The sequence below is a fragment of the Jaculus jaculus genome, chromosome X (genome assembly GCF_020740685.1).
Source record: "Jaculus jaculus isolate mJacJac1 chromosome X, mJacJac1.mat.Y.cur, whole genome shotgun sequence".
NCBI lineage: Eukaryota > Metazoa > Chordata > Mammalia > Rodentia > Dipodidae > Jaculus > Jaculus jaculus.
The window spans coordinates 133,866,798-133,888,334 of NC_059125.1; the positions used below are offsets into that span (position 1 = coordinate 133,866,798).

The following is a 21,537-nucleotide window of genomic DNA, read 5'->3' on the forward strand; positions in this document are numbered from 1 at the left end:
CTTTGCTTTGGAATTTTTCCAAGTAATGACCCATCAGGAATAATTGTAAATAGAATGCTTACATATTTTTAATGGGAGAAGGTGAATGCCACCCAGCTGATATAGATGATAGGCATATATAACGTGATATATCAGATTGTGGTTCTTTCTTTGCCATAAGAGTTGAGGTGAGTTTGTCCATTTTTGAATTCTAAACATAAAAATTTAGTAAGAAAAAAATATAAGCAATTATTTCATTATAGCTATCTTTCATATTATAATAAAATATTCTAAATAAAATATAGTTATAGTTCATTAAATCCTCAGCATTCCTTTATTGCATGAAAACTAGTTATATTTTCTAGGCTAGTAAGTTATACTATGTAGGTAGATCACAGAAATAATGTACTTCAGAATCTATGTCTATTTCTAAATCATTTTTTAAAATTAATTTATTTATTGCTTTACAAGGAGAAAGAATGGGCATTCCAAGGCCTCTAGCTGCTGTAAACCAACTCCAGATGCATGTGCCACTTTATGCACCTGGTTTTATATGGACACGGGTTTATCAAACCCAGGTTATTAGGCTTTATAGACAAGTGTCATAAACACTGAACCATCCCCTCAACTACCATTTCTACATCTCAATTAAGGGTTTGGAACATTTCTTTAAAAAAGCTTTCCTGAGATTTTATAAACATTTCACAGTTAAAATAAACAAACGTTGGAGAGTCTTTGCCTTTATCTTTGGGAAATGCTGTCACACTCACATTGGAGAATGCCTCAAGAGGCATGTGCATACTTCCCTAAGGCCTTGCTTCTACTATCACTTCAGAGAGGGCCTCCATCCTCCAAAAGGTGACACTGTCACACTCACCTGGAATGTCGTGTCTCCATTCACATCAGGGGTTGTTTTATCATTTGGTTCCGAGGATGCTTCTGTAATTTCTACAGTCTTTGGTGGAGTCATTGCTAATTTTGTTGGAAAAAGCCTTTTCACTTTTGGTTTATGAAACATCATAGATGCCTTCAATTCATCATCAGTAAACACTGGCACGCTAATGGGATGGAACACATGTCGAGTGACTCCTGTAAGTGAACGAACACAGAATGATTTCATAAAGCTGGAAATTTGACTAATGAAAGATCTCATGTGCACAGTACAAGAATGTTTAGTACGAAGTTATAGGAATCACCCAAAGTGTAGGATGGGTTCTATGAAATGCATCATAGACAATGGGCAGAGCCATCACAAATTCAGTAGTATAGAAACAACACCCACAGTATTGCTATGATAGGCAACTGTCTATTACCAATAAAATATAAGATGGTTCTCCAAAGTGGCTGTCTGCAACAAGCCATTTCTATTCAAGCAACATTTTACATTATAATAATTTTCACAAGAATTTCAACATTGCCATCACATTTTTGATTCTGGGTCTTATATAGCCCAGATTAGCTTCAAACATGCTATGTAGCTGAGAATGATCCTGAGCTTTTAATCTTCCTGCCTCTATCTCACTAATGCTGGTATCACAGAACCGTGACCACACATGGTGCAGGGAGTGCTGGGATCTTGGCAACCACCGCACCCAATGTATGAAGCTATATTCTCAGCCCTCCATCACACTTTAAAAGTCATCTGTGTACTTGCCTGCATTGCCTAATGACCCAGTTTTGATTCCCCAGTACCCACAAGAAGACAGATGTACAAAGTGGCACATGTATCTGGAGTTTGCCTGCAGTGGCTGGACGCCCTGGCATGCCCATTCATTCTCTCTTTCTCTCTATCCACTTGAAAAAAAAATAAATGAATAAAAGTGACCTGAACATTTTTACCAAGGCTAGAGATCTTACTATTGCAGGTGATATTGTAAAGTATTCCTCATTTGATTGCTTTAGAACAGAATTAAGAAATAATATTTTTCAGTCACACTAATAGCTATAATAGAGAGAGGGCCTATAACAATGAGAAAATTATCTGTGTGGTGCTCAATAATGTAGAAGGCCCCTGTCTGATCGGTGACATTTATAAGGTTCAGGTGGAATGAGAGAAGCTTCTAGTTTCCCCATGGTCAGCAGAGAAGCATGTTCTCCCTCATGCAAAATAGAACCAGAATTTCAAGGATGCATCTATGTATAACTAACAGGGTGAAATTTGGAGCCAGATTATTAACATTCAATCTTCAAGGAATTAAGCATACCTCATAGGACAATAGCCACGCTCTGCTTTTTATACACAACACAAATAATCAAGTTTTTTTTTTTTTTTTTTTGCTTGTTAACCCCACATGTACGCCAATCAAGTAGAAACAATGTTGGTGGTTCCAAGGTTGTATTTGGCATTTGGGAGTATCAGTAGTTAACACTTGAAAGAGTTGAATTATAAATATATATATGACATGGTAAAATTTTAGTTAACCTTTGGTATTTGTATATTAGAAGCAGTATGAAATAACCTTGTGACTCATCTAAGCCCGTTGCATAATCTGTCATGTTTTGTACAAGATTGAGTTTCTACTTGATAAAAATTATGTCACTTTTAAACAAAATAATTATATTTGATGATTTGAAATGCATGCTCAAAGAGATAAATTCTTTTATTACTCCTTGAGAGACTCACCATTATCTAATGAAAGCATTCTTGATGAACACAAAGAAACCCATGTATTATTAGGAAACAGAAGACATAATGGGAGACTTTTTAAGGAAACCAAAAACCTCTTTACTTAGATCTGCCACTCAAGAAGGTGATAGAAATAGCTTTTGTAGTATGTTACCTTCAGATATATTTTTTGTTTGTTTTTCCTTTTTACAATTGCTATTTATTTTGCCAGGTTCAAGTATGACACAGAAATTCTTGTGTCTTGGGCTTGGGATTTTTAACAGAGTGGAAGAAGGACTGACCATCTTTCAGGACCCATGAAGTTGTATACTTCATCAGGGAAAAAAAGGAAGATTAGCTAAAGATACTAGTTGTTCCCAGTAGCTTGCCCCTGGATTCCCTTTGGGGTGATTCCTGGACTCTTGTCACCATCTGGAGTTCCTGGATCCTGGTACTTTTCTAAGTGTGCCTCACTTCAACAACAAAAGGAACCCATGCTGCCTTCTGTCCAAAGATAGTTCCTTAAAGAGATAAATAATGGGTTTTTGCTTTTGGAAACATAAGATGAAGGAATATTTCCAAAGATCTATATCCCTCCACACCATAACTGACCTTGTCTAGCAGCCAGAGGATTGGAGGCACGGAAAAATCTAGATTTTAAATATTTTTATTTCTTTATTTCTTACAGAGAGAGAGATGGAAAGAAAGAGGTAGATAGACAGAAGGAGAGAATAGGCATGCTGGGGCCTCTAGCAACTGCAAACAAACTTCAGATACATGAGCCACCTTGTGCATATAGCTTACACAGGTCCTGGGGAATCTAATCTGGGTCCTTAGGCTTTGCAGGCTAGCGCCTTAACTGATAAACCATTTCCCCAGCCCAAAATGTAGGTTTTTTTTGACAATGACTTAGTTCTTCATATCTCTGCAGGAAACACGGGACATAAGAACTAGCATCAAGTCATCAGCTTCCCCATCACAACTAACTTAAGACTTTCTACAGATTCATTCCTAGACTTACTCTGATCTTCTTCCTCCTGTCTTCCAAAGTCACTTCTGGAAGCAGTGAAAGTATTAATGTCAGCCGTCTTTGGAATAGAGCAACGCTGTGGACATGTATTGCTCAAAGGAGCTGTAGGATTGCTTTGTTTCTTATGGACTGAGGGTACCTCAGGACCCTGAAAAGATGTGATAGTAGCCTTCACTTCATGTTGGTTGCTATTATTAGGAGTGGTCATTCCAGCAGGTGTTGCTATGTCTTGATCAATGTCAATAGTTCTGTTGCTAGAAGTAAACCTGTAGATCACAGTGGACATGAAGGTTTTCCAATTGTATTCTAGAAAGCCTTAGAGTATCATAGAAATTCCAGGGCTCCAAGACAGCTAACTGTAGCAAGCTTCACGAACCCTGTCCCCCTTCTTAAAGTCCATCAAGGATACAGCCAGTAAAGGGCAACTAACAATTAGTATAGGAGTTGAAATTGGTTCTCTTTCTCCACCATTGCAATTATCATCACCTCGCAGAGCTTTCTGGCAGACTCCCTCTCCCATGAATCTCATAGTCTCAGGTCAATAGCCTGGGCAGAGTTCCTTTTCAAGAGGACAGTTCCTGTACTCCTGACCTAACCACTGAACTAGTTTTGGCATATGTGAAAGGAAGATCATACTCTGGGTAGTAGTAAAATGAAGATAGGTACTATAAAATGCCTGGTTTGTAGCACACAATCAATAAAGGAAACAACATTTAATATATGAACTACAACGTTCAGAGTCATATGAATCTGGATTTGAACTTAAAATAACGTGTGAAGCCACTCTGTACCCAGAGTGCTTGTATTAAAAAGATGGGCATGATGACCGTGACCTAGCAACACTATTGTGGGCATTAGTTTGTTTCCATTAAGTTGAATGTTTGACATAGTGTTTGGTATGTTCAAATCATGAGCTCAATAAACAACACTGCTCACTATTCTAAGAATGTCAGCTATAACCCCGCTACATTTATTTTGATAACTGAAGTGGTGTGTGACTTACCTGGAACCTTCTGCTGTTGGATCATTTTGTCTATCAACTTTCACATTGTCATTAAAATAGATTTTTTTCTCTTTATCAACCTCCCCAGTTTTGGCTTGCACCAACACCAGCTCTTGAGGCTGTCCCATAGCAGTTATAGAAGACGTTTTGTGTTTGATAGATGAAGTTTTAATATCTAGTGAAAAAAACAAATTCAATGTAACAGGGACTTCAACAACAAACACAAGGAAGATCTATGGGATAGGGGTACCTGCTTAAGGCAGTCAGCACTCTGGGGATCTAGGTCCAGCTAGTCCTGAGCTGCCTCACAATCTGGGCTGTGACCTAGCTTCTGCCACAACATGCATCAACGTAGCTCTCAGCATAGAGGAGCTGCCTTTAAGGAACTTTCCTCTCCTTTGCTAGTTAAGACTAGTGGACCAGAGGCTGGGTGGGACAGCTCCTTGCTTCCCCCACACCCTGATTGTCACCCTAGCCAATTCTGCCTCCAAGTTTGTTATCACTTCAAGTGTTCATTACGGCCTTCACTTTCCAGTCATCCAAAAGAAGACCAATTACATCTATTTTAGAGTGTTTTCTATTCACAGAGAATCAACAATACAGGTTTTTTTTGTTTGTTTTTGTTTTGTTTTGTTTTGTTGTTTTTCTAGGTAGGGTCTTACTCTAGCTCAGGCTGACCTGGAATTCACTATCAACCATCCATTTTATAGGAACCTCATACCATGACCCAGTTGTAGTTTTTTTTTTTTTTTAATTAAGTGGGAATTTGAATTCCACCTGTCATCCATCATGATGCCCTTGGGCTTTGAATTTAAAAAGCTTGTAACTGTCTCGTGCAACTGAGGAAGAGCTGCCATAACCACTGGTCTACTAGTATTCCCTGAAAAAATAACAATGGATCAGAGATAACATCTAAAAAATATCCCATTTCACGTATTGTTCTTGACACTGGTTATATTTATCATGCCACTGAAACTGAATGCCACTCTAGAAGGAAGGAAAATTAGCTGTCTCTTTTGTAGATAGTAAACTTGCACACATGGAGGTTAAATGACCTGACCACAATGCTTCAAAGTAGAAGATAGAAAACTCAGTCTGTCTCATACATGATGACTTAGAAGCAAGCAAACCTGATGCAAATATGTCATTGGAAGAGTCCTCACGACTTTCGGTTTTGTCTTCATTATCAATCTCTTCCTCTTTGGATATGTCCTTTTCAGATGTTTCTGAAGACTAAGGTTAAAAGGAAAATAATGACTATGTAATATTTAATCCTAGACCAAAAATACACAGAAGTCAGATTTCATAATTAGACCAACAGCAAACTTTTGACATTTCAAATAAAAGAATGAAAATGCCAAAAGCCTTAGCTTGTCCTCAAGAACCTGTAGATCACAGGGTCATATAGATCTACCTAAGGAGATCATCTAAGGAGACAGCCAAGAATGGAATGTTTCTGTGAATAAGAGCTCAGGGATCACAGCTTTGGACTTGCTTCTGTCTTCTACCTGTTTAGAATCCTAATGAATATAGGAAGGGAGCAGTCAGCAAAGAGCTATACCAGCTCAAGAGCTGCACCTGAGGTGAAATGTTTCGAGCCAATGAGTTAAATGAGCTTTGAGATGTATAATCCCAGCACTTTTTTGAAATTATATTACTATTATACATTCTCATGTGAATTGATGGTGGGAATGACAACAGAGAAATTGAGAACAGACAAAATATTAGTTTTGTAACACAGGATGTAGAGGCCAGAAGCTGGAGAAAAGGGGTCTTGAATGCATGTGCTACATTCAAAAGCCATGATGTGATGGAAAGCAAATAATTATAAAGCAGACCCCCAAATAATTCACCACAAGGAACAAAATGATAAATTCAAGTTTCTTAAAGTGAATTCTGTGTCTCTTTGGTATAGTCAGTTACTGCCTCTGGCTGTTACCACAAAGGTTGGTGGTTTGAGACCACCCAGGGATAATAGCCCTCAATTTTAACTGCCTTTTATCCTAATACCAAGGGAAGAAAATGAAGAATTTCTGGTTCATCACAAGATACATATCTTAAAGATTGATAAGTAGAGTAAGTAAAAACTACAAATCAGTAAGAAAAAGGCAGGGGACAAAATAGACCAATGAGGAACATGAAAAGGCATATCTACAAGAGGCCATTATATGTGACAAGACACTTGACTCTCTTAGCGTCTGCTAAATTCCCATTAAGATAAATCCTGATAAATCCCCATTAAGAGTAGGAGCTTGTACTCAACAGAAGATGACAATGAGAAGCCACCCAAGGAGAAGGTATCTATCCCACATAGGCAAAAACAGCAGCTACCAGAATATCTCAAAGAACTCTAAGTTTTGGGAAAAGAGGACCTAATCGAGAATTTCATACAAGAAGAAACATGAAAGCAAGCTACAGATATGAAAACATGTTCATTATTTTTTAGGATTAAGAATATATAAATGTGGTGACTTCCGGTCAAGATGGCAACCGCCTAGCTGCACTACAAACAACAAGGGGAAAAAAAAGGCAAGTATTCAAGGGAAATTAGGAACTTTTTGAAGAGGAAGGGCACAGATTGGGGTAAAAGAGGGAAGCGCACCCCCCCCCCAAGCGACCCAAGCCCCGCCAGCCCGCCCACCCCGAATCACCACATCGGGCGCATCCCGGCGCCCCAGCGGCCCGGCGCCCCGTGCGCACCAAGCCCCACGCGCCCCACAACCCCAGCGCCCCACGCCCATGCACCCCCCGCCCCCCCCAGCACGCCCCTCCCCCCCAACACACCCCAAGCTCCCTATGGCAGGCGCAGCCCAGCAAACCCAGGCTTCCCGCGCCCCGGGCGCCCAGGCCTGCCCCGCACCCCAGCGCCCCCACGCCCCCCCCCGAGCGCCCCAGACCCCTGCGCGCCTCGAGACTCCCCCTGCGCGCCCCACCCCCTGCGCGCCCCACGCTCCCTATCCACACACTGCAGGCGCGCCCCAAGCGACCCGGGTGCCCAGGCGTGCCCCACACCCCTGTGCCCCCCCCCCCGCCTCTCCCAGACCCCCGCGCCCCACCCCCACGCGCCTTGAGACCCCCCCCGCGCCCCGCCCCTGCCTCCCCCCACACCCCCAACGCTCCCTACCCACACGCAGCAGGCGCACTCCAAGCGCCCCGCAGCGTCCCGCGCCCGGGCGCCCCCCACCCGTGCGCCCCACCCCCACCACGCGTCCAGAGTGCCCCGCGGTGTCCCGCAGCGTCCCGCACTCCATCTTACCTCAGCTTGCTCCAGGACCCTTGAGCGACCCGCGACCCCCTTGACCCCCTCCCCCCCCCCGCGCGACCGGCCCCCTCCCCCCCGCGAGTCCAGAGCACCCCGTGGCGTCCAGCAGAGTCCTGCGCCCCCGTGCTCCTAGCCGCCCCCCTCCCCGCGCACCCTGCGCCCCCACCCCCATGCACCCCGGAGCATCAGTGCCCTGAGCCCCGTGTGCCCTGAAGCGCTCCCTGCCCCCCCTGCGCCCCCACCCCGCACGCCCCTGTCCCCCCGCTGAACGTGGCCCGGGCACCCCCACGCGTCCCGAGCACGCCCCTGCGTGCCCAGGCGTGCCCCGCGCCCCCTGTGCCCCACCCCCACGTGTCCTGCGCCCCAGCGTGCTTCAGTGTACCCCACCCCCCCCTCCATGGCCCGCGCACCCCGCGTGACCCCCTCGACCCCCCCCACAAGCCCCGCCCCCCGTGCTTCCAGAGCACCCCACGGTGTCCCTTGGCATCCCGCACCCCGGTGTGCCCTGCGCCCCCTACCCCCACGCACACCCTGCTCCCCCCATGCACCCCATGCACCCCCCACGTGCCCTGCGCCCCTAGCCCCCCCCCCCCGCTCCTCCTGCACACTCCCCCGCACCCCCCTGCGCACCCCGTGATCCCCGTATGCCCCCGGGTGCCCCGTAACCCCCCGTGCCCCGCACACCCCTCTGCATGCGCACCCCCCCCCCGCGCCAACAGCACGCCCCTAGCCCCCTGCCTGATCAGAGCGCCCCACGCCCCCTGCCCCTCCAGGGCACCCCACCCCGCGACCCCTGAGCCCTGCCACCTCCCGCACACCCCACCCTGATTGCCCGGTGCCCCGGTGCAGCCCGACCCCCCCCCCCGCCGCGTGCCCCACTCACTCCATACACACCATCGCACCCGCACCCCCTTCCGCCCACCCGCCCGCCCACGCACCCTCCGCACATCCTGCATGGCTGTGCTCTGATCGGGCACCCACCAGTCACACCTGCCAGCCTGCTGCACTGAAGCTGAGACCTCCTACCTCGCCCTTGTTCTCTGATCCTGCGAGTAGACCAGCCACGTGGTGCTCGGTTCGCAGGCCTGTGGGGGCCACCCCTGCCGTGAATAGGTGGCTGCCAGATCCCCTGCTGCTGTGCTCACATCACCTGCCACTGGTCAGCTTCTGCTGTGTCCTGATTCCGTACCAAATCATCTGCCTCTGCACTACAATTGCACGTGCAGCGGGCCCAGTCCCACAGCAAGAGCCACATAAGTCCACACTGAGTCTAGCGCCAGCGCAGGTGCCATCCCCTACCTGTACATCACCACCCATCCCCCACTCCCCTGTGGAGGAAGAGCACAGACTGTTTACAGACCCCAGTGTACCCAGCCAGAATCTAGGCACCTTCAGGGCTTGCTACCTCAGTCCCCTTTGAAGCTCAAAGGCAGGCAGCTTAGGTGCATTACTGGGTGAGAATTCAGGCAACTTTGGTACCCCTGTCAGGCTATAGGTAGGTGGCTTTGGAAAGAGTGAGCAAAAACCCAGGCTGCTTACAACTGCCCCAGGCTGCCTTGGATTCGCATTAAGCTAGATCCCAGGCTGCTCCACCCACCTACCTGCCCATACACTGACATGGGTAGACCACAGCACAAAAGAAATAACACGAAAAATAAAATGGAAGAAAATCCAGACAGATCACCCAGTCCAACAAGGATCACAACTAACCAAAACATAGAAGAGTGTTTAGGATCAGAACATCAAGTGGAAGCAATGAACAATGCAACCCTGACCAAACTACTGCTAGAACTGACAGGAAAACTACAAAGGATAGATAATCGTATGGATGTTACCATCACTAAGCTAGAGCAATATGATAAGACACTGGAAGGAATTCAAAGAGAGCTAAGAGAGTTGAGGGAGAGTGAAAAAAAAGAGGACCTTAAAAATCAGCTGGCCACACTAAATGAAAACATAAAGAAATGCAAGGATGATTTCCAAGAATCATCAAGAAAATCAGAAAATGAGACAAACAGGGAGCTGGACAAAGCGATGGAAGTGATACATAGGAAAGTAGTAGAAAATGCAAACTTAATTGAACAAGTCCAAAACTCAGTAGAGGCTCTCAAGAATAGAGTCAGCGAAGTGGAAGATAGAAATTCTGATCTGGAAGACAGGATGGAAGAAACAGTTTGAGAGTCCAAAAATTTCAGTAAGTTCAAAAATTCCTGTGAACAGAACATGAGAGAATTGTGGGATACACTTAAACGTCCTAATATCAGAATCATTGGAATACCAGAAGGAGAAGAATTTCAGACCAAAGGCATGGAGAACTTATTTAACACAATAATTGAAGAAAACTTCCCCTGTCTCTTAAAAGAAAGGCCCATCAAGATTCAAGAAGCAAACAGAACTCCTAACCGACTAGACCAAAGGAGAAACTCCCCAAGGCATATTATCATTAAGACTCTAAACATTGACACCAAGGAAAAAATCCTAAAAGCAGCTAGGGAAAAACAGCACACCACTTTCAAAGGAAACCCCATCAGAATTACTTCAGACTTCTCAATGGAAACCCTGAAAGCTAGAAGGGCCTGGAATGATACTCTCCAAACTCTAAGAAACTATGGCTTCCAACCCAAACTACTCTACCCGGCAAAAGTCTCCCTTATAATAGATGGTGAAAGGAAAACTTTCCATGACAAAACTCAGCTTTACAATTATATTAACACAAAACCAAACCTACAGAGAGTACTCCAGGAAATTCTCCACAGAGAAGAAACAAATAACCAAACACAAATGCCTACAAGAAGCAGATCACAGCAACCAAACCCAGAGTAGATAGGAAAAAAAAAATTAAATTCCATGGAAATGCCAACACACCTCTACCACCACAACATGACAGGGATAAAATCAAATCTCACAGTCATCACCCTAAACATTAATGGCCTTAATTCACCCATCAAGAGACACAGGCTAACAGGGTGGATCAAAAAATTAGACCCCTCAATCTGCTACCTTCAAGAAACCCACCTTACCACTAAAGACAGAAACCTCCTCAGGGTGAAAGGGTGGAAAACAATATTCCAAGCAAATGGGAATAAGAAACAAGCAGGTGTAGCTATATTAATATCAGATAAAGTTGACTTCAAACCAAAAACAATCAAAAAAGACAAAGAAGGCTACTTCCTACTTGTAAAGGGAACAATCCATCAAGAGGATATTATAATCATAAATCTGTATGCACCAAACACAGAGGCACCGCAGTTCATAAAACAAAACCTACTTGACAATAAAACAGAAATAACCACCAACACCATCATAGCTGGGGACGTTAACACACCATTATCAGTAATAGACAGATCATCCAAACAGAAGCTCAACAGGGAAGTAAGAGAGCTCAACAAAACCATAGAGCACTTAGACCTAACAGACATCTACAGAACTTTCCATCCCAAATCCACAGACTACACATTCTTCTCAGCAGCCCATGAAACATAATCTAAAATAGACCATATACTGAGTCACAAAGATAGCCTCCACATATTTAGGAAAATCAACATAATTCCCTGCATGATATCAGATCATAATGCTATATTCCTAGAAATCAACAACAAAAAAAACCAACAAGAGCCCCAACGGCAACTGGAAACTGAATAGCACACTCTTAAACAATAAATGGATAGTGGATGAAATAAAAAATGAAATTGCAAAATTCCTGGAATTGAATGACAATGAGAACACATCATACCAAAACTTGTGGGACTCAATGAAGGCAGTCCTCAGGGGAAAATTCATAACACTCAATGCCTTCATAAAAAAGACAGAAAGATCCCAAATCAATAGCCTAACCATCCACCTAAAGGCATTGGAAAAACAAGAAAAATCCAACCCAAAGAGCTCCAGAAGGAAAGAAATAATTAAAATCAGAGCAGAAATTAATGAATTGGAAACCAAGGAAACAATTAAGGCAATTGACAAAACAAAGAGCTGGTTCTTTGAAAAAATAAACAAGATTGACAAACCTCTGGCCAATTTGATCAAGCAAAAAAAGGAGAGACTCCAAATTAACAAAATTCAAAATGAAAAAGGAGAGATTACAACAGACATCAGTGAAATCGGCAGAATCATCAGGACTTATTTCAAAAACCTCTACTCCACAAAACTGGAAAATGTGGAGGAGATGGATAAATTCCTGGATGCATATCATCTACCAAGGCTAAACTCAGAGCAGATCAACCACCTCAATGAACCCATCACGCTCATGGAGATTGAAAAAGCAATAAAAAACCTCCCAAAAAAGAAGAGTCCAGGACCAGATGGATTCCCAGCCGAATTTTATCAAACCTTCATGGAAGAACTCAAACCAATCTTCCTAAAACTGTGCCACACAATTGAAGAACAGGGAAAACTACCCAACTCCTTCTATGAAGCTAGTATTACCCTAATCCCAAAACCAGGCCGAGATGCCACAAGAAAAGAAAACTATCGGCCTATTTCCCTAATGAACATAGACGCAAAGATCCTCAACAAAATTCTCACAAACCGAATCCAACAACACATCAAAAGCATTATCCACCTTGACCAAGTGGGATTTATCCCAGGAACACAAGGGTGGTTCAACATATGAAAATCTGTCAATGTAATACACCACATAAACAAGCTTAAACATAAAAATCACATGATCATTTCGATAGATGCAGAAAAGGCCTTTGACAAGATACAACATCACTTCATGATCAAAACATTGGAGAGAATCGGCATGACAGGTTCACATCTTACCATAATAAAGGCAATATACAAAGCTCCAAAGGCCCAAATAATACTTAATGGAGAGAGACTGGAGGAATTCCCATTGAGATCAGGAACAAGACAGGGATGTCCTCTCTCACCTCTGCTTTTCAATATAGTTCTGGAAGTCCTAGCCCAAGCAATAAGGCAGGAGAAGGAAATAAAAGGGATACAATTTGGGAAGGAGGAAGTTAAGTTAGCGCTATTCGCCGATGACATGATTGTATATGTAAGAGACCCGAGAGACTCCATCCCAAAACTCCTGAAGGTGATTAACTCCTATAGCAAAGAAGCAGGATACAAAATCAATGCACAAAAATCGGAAGCATTTCTGTATGCAAATGACAAAGACACAGAAAAAGAAATAAAGGACATAGTCCCATTTTCAATAGCAACAAAAAAAAAAAATAAAATACCTTGGAATAACGTTAACCAAGGAAGTAAAAGATCTATACAACGAAAATATAAAAACTCTCAAAAAAGAAATTGAGGAGGACTTGAAACGATGGAAAGACCTCCCATGCTCCTGGATAGGCAGAATTAACATTGTGCAGTTGACAATCCTACCAAAGGCAATATATAGATTTAACACAATTCCAATTAAAATCCCTACAGTGTTCTTCACAGACATAGAAAAAATGATCTCAAATTTCATATGGAAAGGCAGAAGGCCTCGCATATCCAAACATATTCTCAGCCAAAGAAATACCTCTGGTGGCATCACAATACCCGATATAAAGTTATACTACAAAGCTATAGTAATAAAAACAGCATGGTACTGGCGTAAAAACAGGAGTATAGACCAATGGAATAGACTTGAGGACCCGGATTTTGGGCCAAGCAACTATAGCTACTTGATATTCAACAAAGGCCCAAACAATATAGACTGGAAAAAAGATAGCATCTTCAACAAATGGTGCTGGACAAACTGGATAACCACATGCAGGAAACTAAAACTTGATCCACACATTTCACCATGCACAACACTCAAATCCAAATGGATCAAAGACCTCAACATAAGACCAGAAACTCGAAAACTACTGGAAGAAAATTTAGGAAGTACTTTCCATGATATAGGAATGGAAAAAGACTTCCTGAATAAAACCCCAGTGGCTCAAGATCTTAAACAGTCACTCAACCATTGGGATCATATGAAGCTGAAGAGTTTCTTTACAGACAAGCATATAATAAGCAAAGCCAATAGAATACCCACAGAATGGGAGAAAATATTTGCAGGTTATCCAACTGATAGAGGCCTTATCTCTAGAATTTACAAAGAACTCAAAAGTCTAAACAATAAGAAGACAAATACCCCACTCACAAAATGGGGCACAGAGTTAAACAGGCAATTCACAGAGGAAGAGATACAAATGGCAAACACATACCTAAGAAAATGTTCATCATCCCTAATCATCAGAGAAATGCAAATTAAAACAACTATGAGATTCCACCTTACCCCAATAAGGATAGCCAACATCAAAAGGTCAAATGAAAATAAATGCTGGTGAGGATGTGGAGAAGCAGGGACACTCATTCACTGTTGGTGGGAATGCAGGATGGTACAACCACTTTGGAAAGCAATATGGAGACTCCTGAAAAAGCTGACTATAGAAATACCAACAGACCCAGTTATACCATTACTGGGCATGTACCCTAAAACCTTCAAACCAAAAGCCAGAGAGATTTGCTCAACCATGTTTGTAGCAGCTCAATTCATAATAGCTAAAAGCTGGAATCAACCCAGATGTCCATCATTAGAAGAATGGATAACAAAGATGTGGTATATCTACACAATGGAATTCTATACAGCAGTAAGAAAAAACGACATAAAGAAATTTGAGGAAAAATGGTTGAACCTGGAACAGATCATTCTCAGCGAACTTACCCAATCACAGAAAAAAAATCGACACATAGTCTCACTCATCTGCAACACCTAACCTGAATCTGCCCAAGACGCCTTACATACCCAGCAAGCACCTCATGGACTAGACAATAAGATGGATGGGAGGGCGGGGAGGGAATCAAAGGGTGGAAAACAGTAATCCGGACCCAAACGGCAATGGTACTATAAAATTCTACTTCCTAAAAGACAGAACAAATGGCTGAACCTTCACTAGACCCTTACAGTAAACACGAGAACCACAAGACACTGGAGAGGGTAGGATCAAGACTGACCTAAATCTCCTACATCTTCCCTCCCTCCCTCTCCCCCTCTCCCCTCTATCTTTTTCCTCAATTTCTTAGTGGACACTGACCTGTAACCCCCACTTCCAGCTTGGGCCTACCATCCACAATGAGCTTTTGATCAGAGAAACCTACAAGGTTTCCCAAAACAATGACAGACTTCTGTCAGAGTACTTGATGACCCACCAAAGGCCAGTGATAAGACCCTATTGCTGAAGACTCCATACGCAGCTGATGCGTAAAATGGAATGACATGGCTGGAAGCCAGGAGAGAGTCAGTCCCCAGACAGTCAGCGTGTCTAGTGCCAGAAGGCGCTACATAGGTGACTGGGGGAAATGACCAAGATCTGTCCAAGCAACACATTGTTTAACCTAATTAGCAACAAATAACCGGATGTGATGCCCACACAAGTGCAATAGTGGTACACAGCCATGATGAGGAATCAGTTGTTCTTGATTTGGCTAACTGATCCACTCAGTGGTACTAGACCCTTAGCTGGAGCTGGGAAACAAGTCAGAACCATACCCAAACACAAGCCCACTCTACAATATCAAGCTACCATCAATCACGGGGTATAAGAGGGCCTACACCTACCAAACTGTCTATCAAAAAAGTAAGTGTTATCTCAATTTTCCGGGTGCTAACTTACTCTCCGTTGGAGAATCTGCTTCTCTTTTCCAGATAGATGCAGATCCTAAGAAGAGAGCTGCCGCAACATACCTGAAAAGGGGCCCAACTGAAACTAAGGACAACAGGCGAAATAAGCAAGGGTGATGTTTTCCTATGAACTGGATACCAGCACAAAGGGGAAGGAGATCAACGCAGAGAAAAATCAACGCCTAACAAATCACAGAGCCAAAGCCTCAGAGGCCCCCAACACCTCAGCACTGAAGCAGACCAAAAATGAACCCAACATGGCTCAGGGAAATCTTGTGGAAGAGGGGGCGGAAAGAATGTCAGAGTTACATGTTGGGTCATGATTTGCAGAGACATTTATCATACTAATAACTGGGGGCTAACTCCAGAATGCACGATCCATTTTCATTAACAAGGAGGGTCTAATGGGAGGGGGTAGATCACAGATGAGCCTAAATAATGGTACCAAACTGCCTGTATTTACTGAAATGAAAACTAATAAATTAAATTAAAAAAAAAGAATATATAAATGTGATACATCATTTCATTACCATCAATTGGAAAAATACAAAAAAATAAGTTAGTAATTTTGTGAAGCAAGAATTTTTATACTCTCTGGTAGAAGTAAGGAGACTACCTATGAGGCATTCACATCTGTTTTTCTTGTCTGCTTCATTATTTCTTCAACTCTCTAAGGGAAAATAAAAATTGAAAACCAGTGGTCCTAAAGCACTTGATTACCTTCAGTTCACTGAAGTAGTTAATGGTTTTGACTGCTCCACAATCACACTACTAGCAAAACACCTGGGGTTCACTTTGTGAACCTTGTTTCAGCTGTAGTAGTGACAGCTGCACTTGCTATCATAATGTAAACATGCAAGAGGACATCTTTTCCTATTTTGATACATGTGGAAATCTGGTACTTAAGAGTAAGACCCTATTGCAAATCACTTAGAACTTTCAGAAGGGTTTCAGTTTTAGACCATTTCTACAGCTGACATAACAAAAATAATACACTTTAATGATGCCTTAGTAGCAAGACACCTTGTTACCAAACAAAGAAGACAGAAGTCAGAAGAAGGATGTAATCTAGGAAGAAAAAAGAATTCCTGACCCCATGCAGGAAGTAAGGAGAGGTGTAGCCTGCTGGCTGCTCAAGAGTGACATGGGATCTTAGCACACTTCAGTCTGGGCCAGAACTCCTAGATGAGCCTCTCAAGTTGGGTAAGTGTGGCCCTACCTTACAGTCTGTACCTTGACCGCACAAAGACACCTGCACTCTTCACACAAACTTGCTGAAGATTCTAGCCCAATTCAGAGGAAATCCTAACTAAGTTCCATCAAGCCCTGTCAAGCTGGAATCATTCATTTAACAGGAGCATTGATCAAAAAGTTGGATATGTTGAGGTACTGCCCTAGTGACCACCATCAGTAAGAGGAGATGAATCTGTGTACGAGTCACCTCTATAGATAAGAAAGTAGAGTAGGGAAACATCTAGAAAATTAGCATTCATCTGATTTGGGATTTTCAAAAACATGTCCTGGTATTTTACACCCATACTGCTTAAAATACAATCAAACTCTCCCAAACAGATAATTGCCTTTTTTCTTTCTAATCTTTCCCGATAATTTTGTAACACAATTCTCTTGTGTTTCTTTCTATGTATTCAGTGTTTTCCTGAGACTTATTTGTGGCACCCCCCTTTCTAGAAAATATGTAAATATATTGGTTATTCTTGGGACTGGAGAGATTTTTCAGTGGCTACAGGTGCTTGCTTACAAAGCCTGACGGCCTGGGTTTGATTCCCTAGCACCCATATAAAGCCAGATGCACACAGTGGCACATGCTGCAGTTCATTTATAGTGGCAGGAGGCTCTGGTTCTCTCACTCGTGCATGCCCTTCTTCTCCTTGCAAATAAATATAAAAAATAATATTTTTAGAAAAGACAAAAATGTATTGGTTAATCTCAACGTATGAGTGATATTAGAGAATACTAGTTCAAACAGTTAAACAGTTGTTGCCAACACTTGATTGCGGGATACACATATACATATATTCATGCATTATGTTTTCAAAGCCAAAGTTAAAGAGCACAAATTGAGGCCTGAATACTTAGCAGTTAAGGCACTTGCCTGTGAAGCCTAAGGACTCAGTTTTGATTCCCAAGGACCCAAATAAGCTAGATGCACATGGTGGCACATACATCAGGAGTCTGCAGCGGCTTGAGGCTTGACACATTCTCTATCTCTAATTTGCTCTCTCTCTCAAGTAAATAAATAAAATAAAAATCTTTAAAAATGCACAGATTGAGGTTAATGCTATTTGGATAGCCCATGGGATAGATATCACAGTTATCATTATGAACATAAGGCTGGTTTACTATAAAAAGCATATGAATGGGCTGGAGAGATGGCTTAGTGTTTAAGGTGCTCCTGTGAAGGCTAAGGACCCATGAAGTATCCACATAAGCCAGATGCACAAGGTAGCATATGCATCTGTAGTTTTACAGTGGCTAGAGGTCCTGTCACAACCATTCTGTCTGCCTCTGCTTCTTTCTCTCTCTCCCTCAAATAAATAAATAAATAATACATAAAAGCATATAAATGAATTTGGAGCTATTAACTCAGCAGCAGGAGCCAAAATTCTTGCCTTTCTCATAAGTTCTGGGAGGATTCATAAAGGTTCCTTCCCAAAGAATACATGTGTATACAATCATTTAGGAAACTTAAATGTAACCACTAATGATAAATGATAATATAAATTGAACCATGTTAATAATTCAAAATGTGAATAGTTTTAACTCAGTCCAGGCGTTCATTTGCTCAGAAATATGAATTTGGAAGGCTAGGACCTTTACATTGGTCAATGTGATGATTGTAAGTGTTCACAGGGAGTCATAATTGCTCACTTTCATACCTGTTGGTGGGGAGGGAAGGTGAGGTGCAGTTGTGGCACCCTGAGTGGCACTATACTATATACGATGGGGCAATGAACCTGGAACCTTTCACTGAGATTTCAATCTGAAGGACTGCTAATCTATAATCTGCTACTTTCTGTTTTAATTTGTTTCCCTAGTCAAACATTCCTGAACTTTGGCAAAGATGGAGAAGGATGACGTGAAGTGATATTAGGTAACAGACCAATTTTTAGAGACTGCAATGGAAAAGTGCAGCCAGAGAATGCTGCATCTGCCCTGTGACACGGATAGCTGCTCTGGGTTTTAACTGAACTTTACTAGCTGGTTATTAGCCTCTACTCAAGTATGGCACCCACAAACCTGTTGTTCTAGTTCCTCTGGCTTCACACAACCACTAGTTGTGGTGAGATCTTGTCCTAGCAGCTCATGTTTGCATGTTGGGAATTCTTTGGTTCGGCCTTCAATTGGTTTTTCTCTCACAGCTTCCTCATTGCTAGCCAAATGGAGAGTATTTAAATAATGGTTAGTATTCACATTAGCCACTAATACATGCATGTAAGCATTTATACAAAAATTGATGGCGAATAGTAACCTAATTTACATTTATACCAGGTAAACTATATTTCTTGTGTCCTTACTATAAAGGACTTACACTAGTTTACCACTTTGGGTTAGGGGAAACTTATCCTTGGAACTAGAAAACGATATGTAACAGGTAGTTGACTATTTGCACCTTACACACACACACACACACACACACACACACACACACACACACACAGATACAAGAGAGAAATTAGCCTTTTCTGTTTAAAGAGAGAACAGTTTCCCAGGCCTTATTAGCATGTGCTCACATGCAAGTGCACCCGGGGAAGGCAGGGGTAATTGAGAGGAGAGTATGATGGTGCCACAGTATTCCGTGATGACAAACACGAAATTAGCTCTGTTTACATGAGGCAGCAATATCTTTCCAATTATAAATTCCTGCTATTAAAAATGTCCCCTTCAGGCTGGAGAGATGGCTTAGCGGTTAAGCACTTGCCTGTGAAGCCTAAGGACCCCGGTTCAAGGCTCTGTTCCCCAGGTCCCACGTTAGCCAGATGCACAAGGGGGCGCACGCGTCTGGAGTTCATTTGCAGAGGCTGGAAGCCCTGGCGCGCCCATTCTCTCTCTCTCCCTCTATCTGTCTTTCTCTCTGTGTCTGTCGCTCTCAAATAAATAAATATTAAAAAAAAATGTCCCGGACTTCCGGTTAAGATGGCGGCGTAGGTACCACGCCAAAGCAGCCTAGGGGGGAAAAGGACCAAAAAAACTCAGCAAAATACACACTTTTACTAAAAAGTGAGGTGTATAGGAAATTGAGGCGGCAGCGGAGGAGTAGAAGAGTTATAGAGCATCCAGAGCCTGCACAGGCGGGAAAAGCGGCTCCAGCAGCTCGGCCAACCGCCGCAGCCGCGGCGCAGCAGAAAGCCGCCAGACTCTCGGCTCAAGCTGCAGGAAAAGCCAGGTGCGGGATTTTCCCCTCACACCGCGCTCTCCGCAACTCGGGAAATGTGAGGGGAGAGCGGCAGTGAGCAGCGGAGGAGCAGAATGCAAGGTAGAAGATCACGTGGAGCAGCGAGACAACCAGAGCAGCCGCGGCTCCCTCCCCTCCCCCACCGCCTGAACCCAGCTCCAGCGAACACAGCAGCGGCCCGGGACCCGGCCACGCCAACTTGGGCTGACAGCGGGACCCAAGCAGGAGCAGAGTTCGGCAGCAACTTCAGCGGCTCCAGCACCGGTACCAGCGGCCCCAGCACCAGCAGACCCAGGAGCGGCAGCGGCGGCAGATCCCGCAGCAGCAGCTTTGGGGGGAGCAGCGGCGGTGGACACACCAGTGGCAGCTTCAGCAGCGGTGGTGGCTCCGGTGGTGGCAGCTACGGCAGCAGCAGAGGCAGCAGCAGCGGCTCGGTTTGCCCCGTAGGAAAAGCAAGTGCCCAGCTCCAGAAATCAGAACAGCAGCCCGACGACCCAGGCAGCAACTTGACTGAGACCACAATCACCCAAGGTAACTGGGATTGCACCAGGGAAGGGTCTCACTTGGTCACAAGCTGACTTGGATACCTCAACAGACCAGAAATCTAAACCTCTTTGTTGATAGAGGATCTGGTCATTATAATAACTACTCTTGCATACATACTCGGGGCTGTTTTTGATGGAATGGGTACAGTGTTTAGTTAAATTTTAGAATCTACCAGTATATTATTCCACTCAGCCTGCTTGAATACTCCTATAGCAGGGAAACTCAACCCCTAAGAACATCTTTGTAGATACTCTGAGAGTCTTAAGAGCCACACCTAATACCTTAAGGTCCTACCCTGAAAATATATTACATCAAATCAATTGATACAGCTAAGAATACACAGCTAGCTAGAAAATCCAGGCATTAACTTACTTAGTCCTACAGCGACTGGGAATAGAAGGAACATATCTCAATATAATAAAGGCTATTTATGACAAGCCTACAGCCAACATATTACTAAATGTTGAAAAACTGGAAGCTTTTCCACTAAAATCAGTAACAAGACAAGGGTGTCCACTGTCCCCACTTCTATTTAATATAGTTTTGGAAGTCTTGGCCATAGCAATAAGGCAAGAGACACACATAAAAGGGATACAAATTGGAAAGGAAGAAATCAAGTTATCATTATTTGCAGATGCATGATTCTATACATAAAGGACCCTAAAGAGTCTACTAGCAAGCTGTTAGAGCTGATCAAAACCTACAGCAGGGCTGGAGAGATGGCTTAGCGGTTAAGCGCTTGCCTGAGAAGCCTAAGGACCCCGGTTCAAGGCTCGGTTCCCCAGGTCCCACGTTAGCCAGATGCACAAGGGGGCGCACGCGTCTGGAGTTCGTTTGCAGAGGCTGGAAGCCCTGGCGCGCCCATTCTCTCTCTCTCCCTCTGTCTTTCTCTCTGTGTCTGTCGCTCTCAAATAAATAAATAATTAATTTAAAAAAAAAAACCTACAGCAATGTAGCAGGATACAAAATAAATACACAGAAATCAGTAGCCTTCATATATGCTAACAACAAACACACAGAGGATGAAATCAGAGAATCACTCCCATTCACAATTGCATCAAAAAAAATAAAATACATTGGAAT

The 21,537-nt window shown here is 43.4% G+C and overlaps 1 protein-coding gene across 1 annotated transcript in view; it reads right to left on the reverse strand.

Moving 5' to 3' along the window:
* Positions 1–21,537, reverse strand: part of LOC123456581 (MAP7 domain-containing protein 3-like) — a 52,282-nt gene that overhangs the window by 23,708 nt on the left and 7,037 nt on the right. Inside the window, exons 6-11 of the mRNA XM_045139956.1 lie at positions 18,753–18,885; positions 5,748–5,850; positions 4,618–4,792; positions 3,606–3,880; positions 857–1,068; positions 63–190 (exon numbers count right to left, since the gene is read on the reverse strand). Of these exons, the coding sequence (XP_044995891.1) occupies positions 63–190; positions 857–1,068; positions 3,606–3,880; positions 4,618–4,792; positions 5,748–5,850; positions 18,753–18,885 (1,026 nt within the window). The remainder of the gene's footprint in view (positions 1–62; positions 191–856; positions 1,069–3,605; positions 3,881–4,617; positions 4,793–5,747; positions 5,851–18,752; positions 18,886–21,537) is intronic.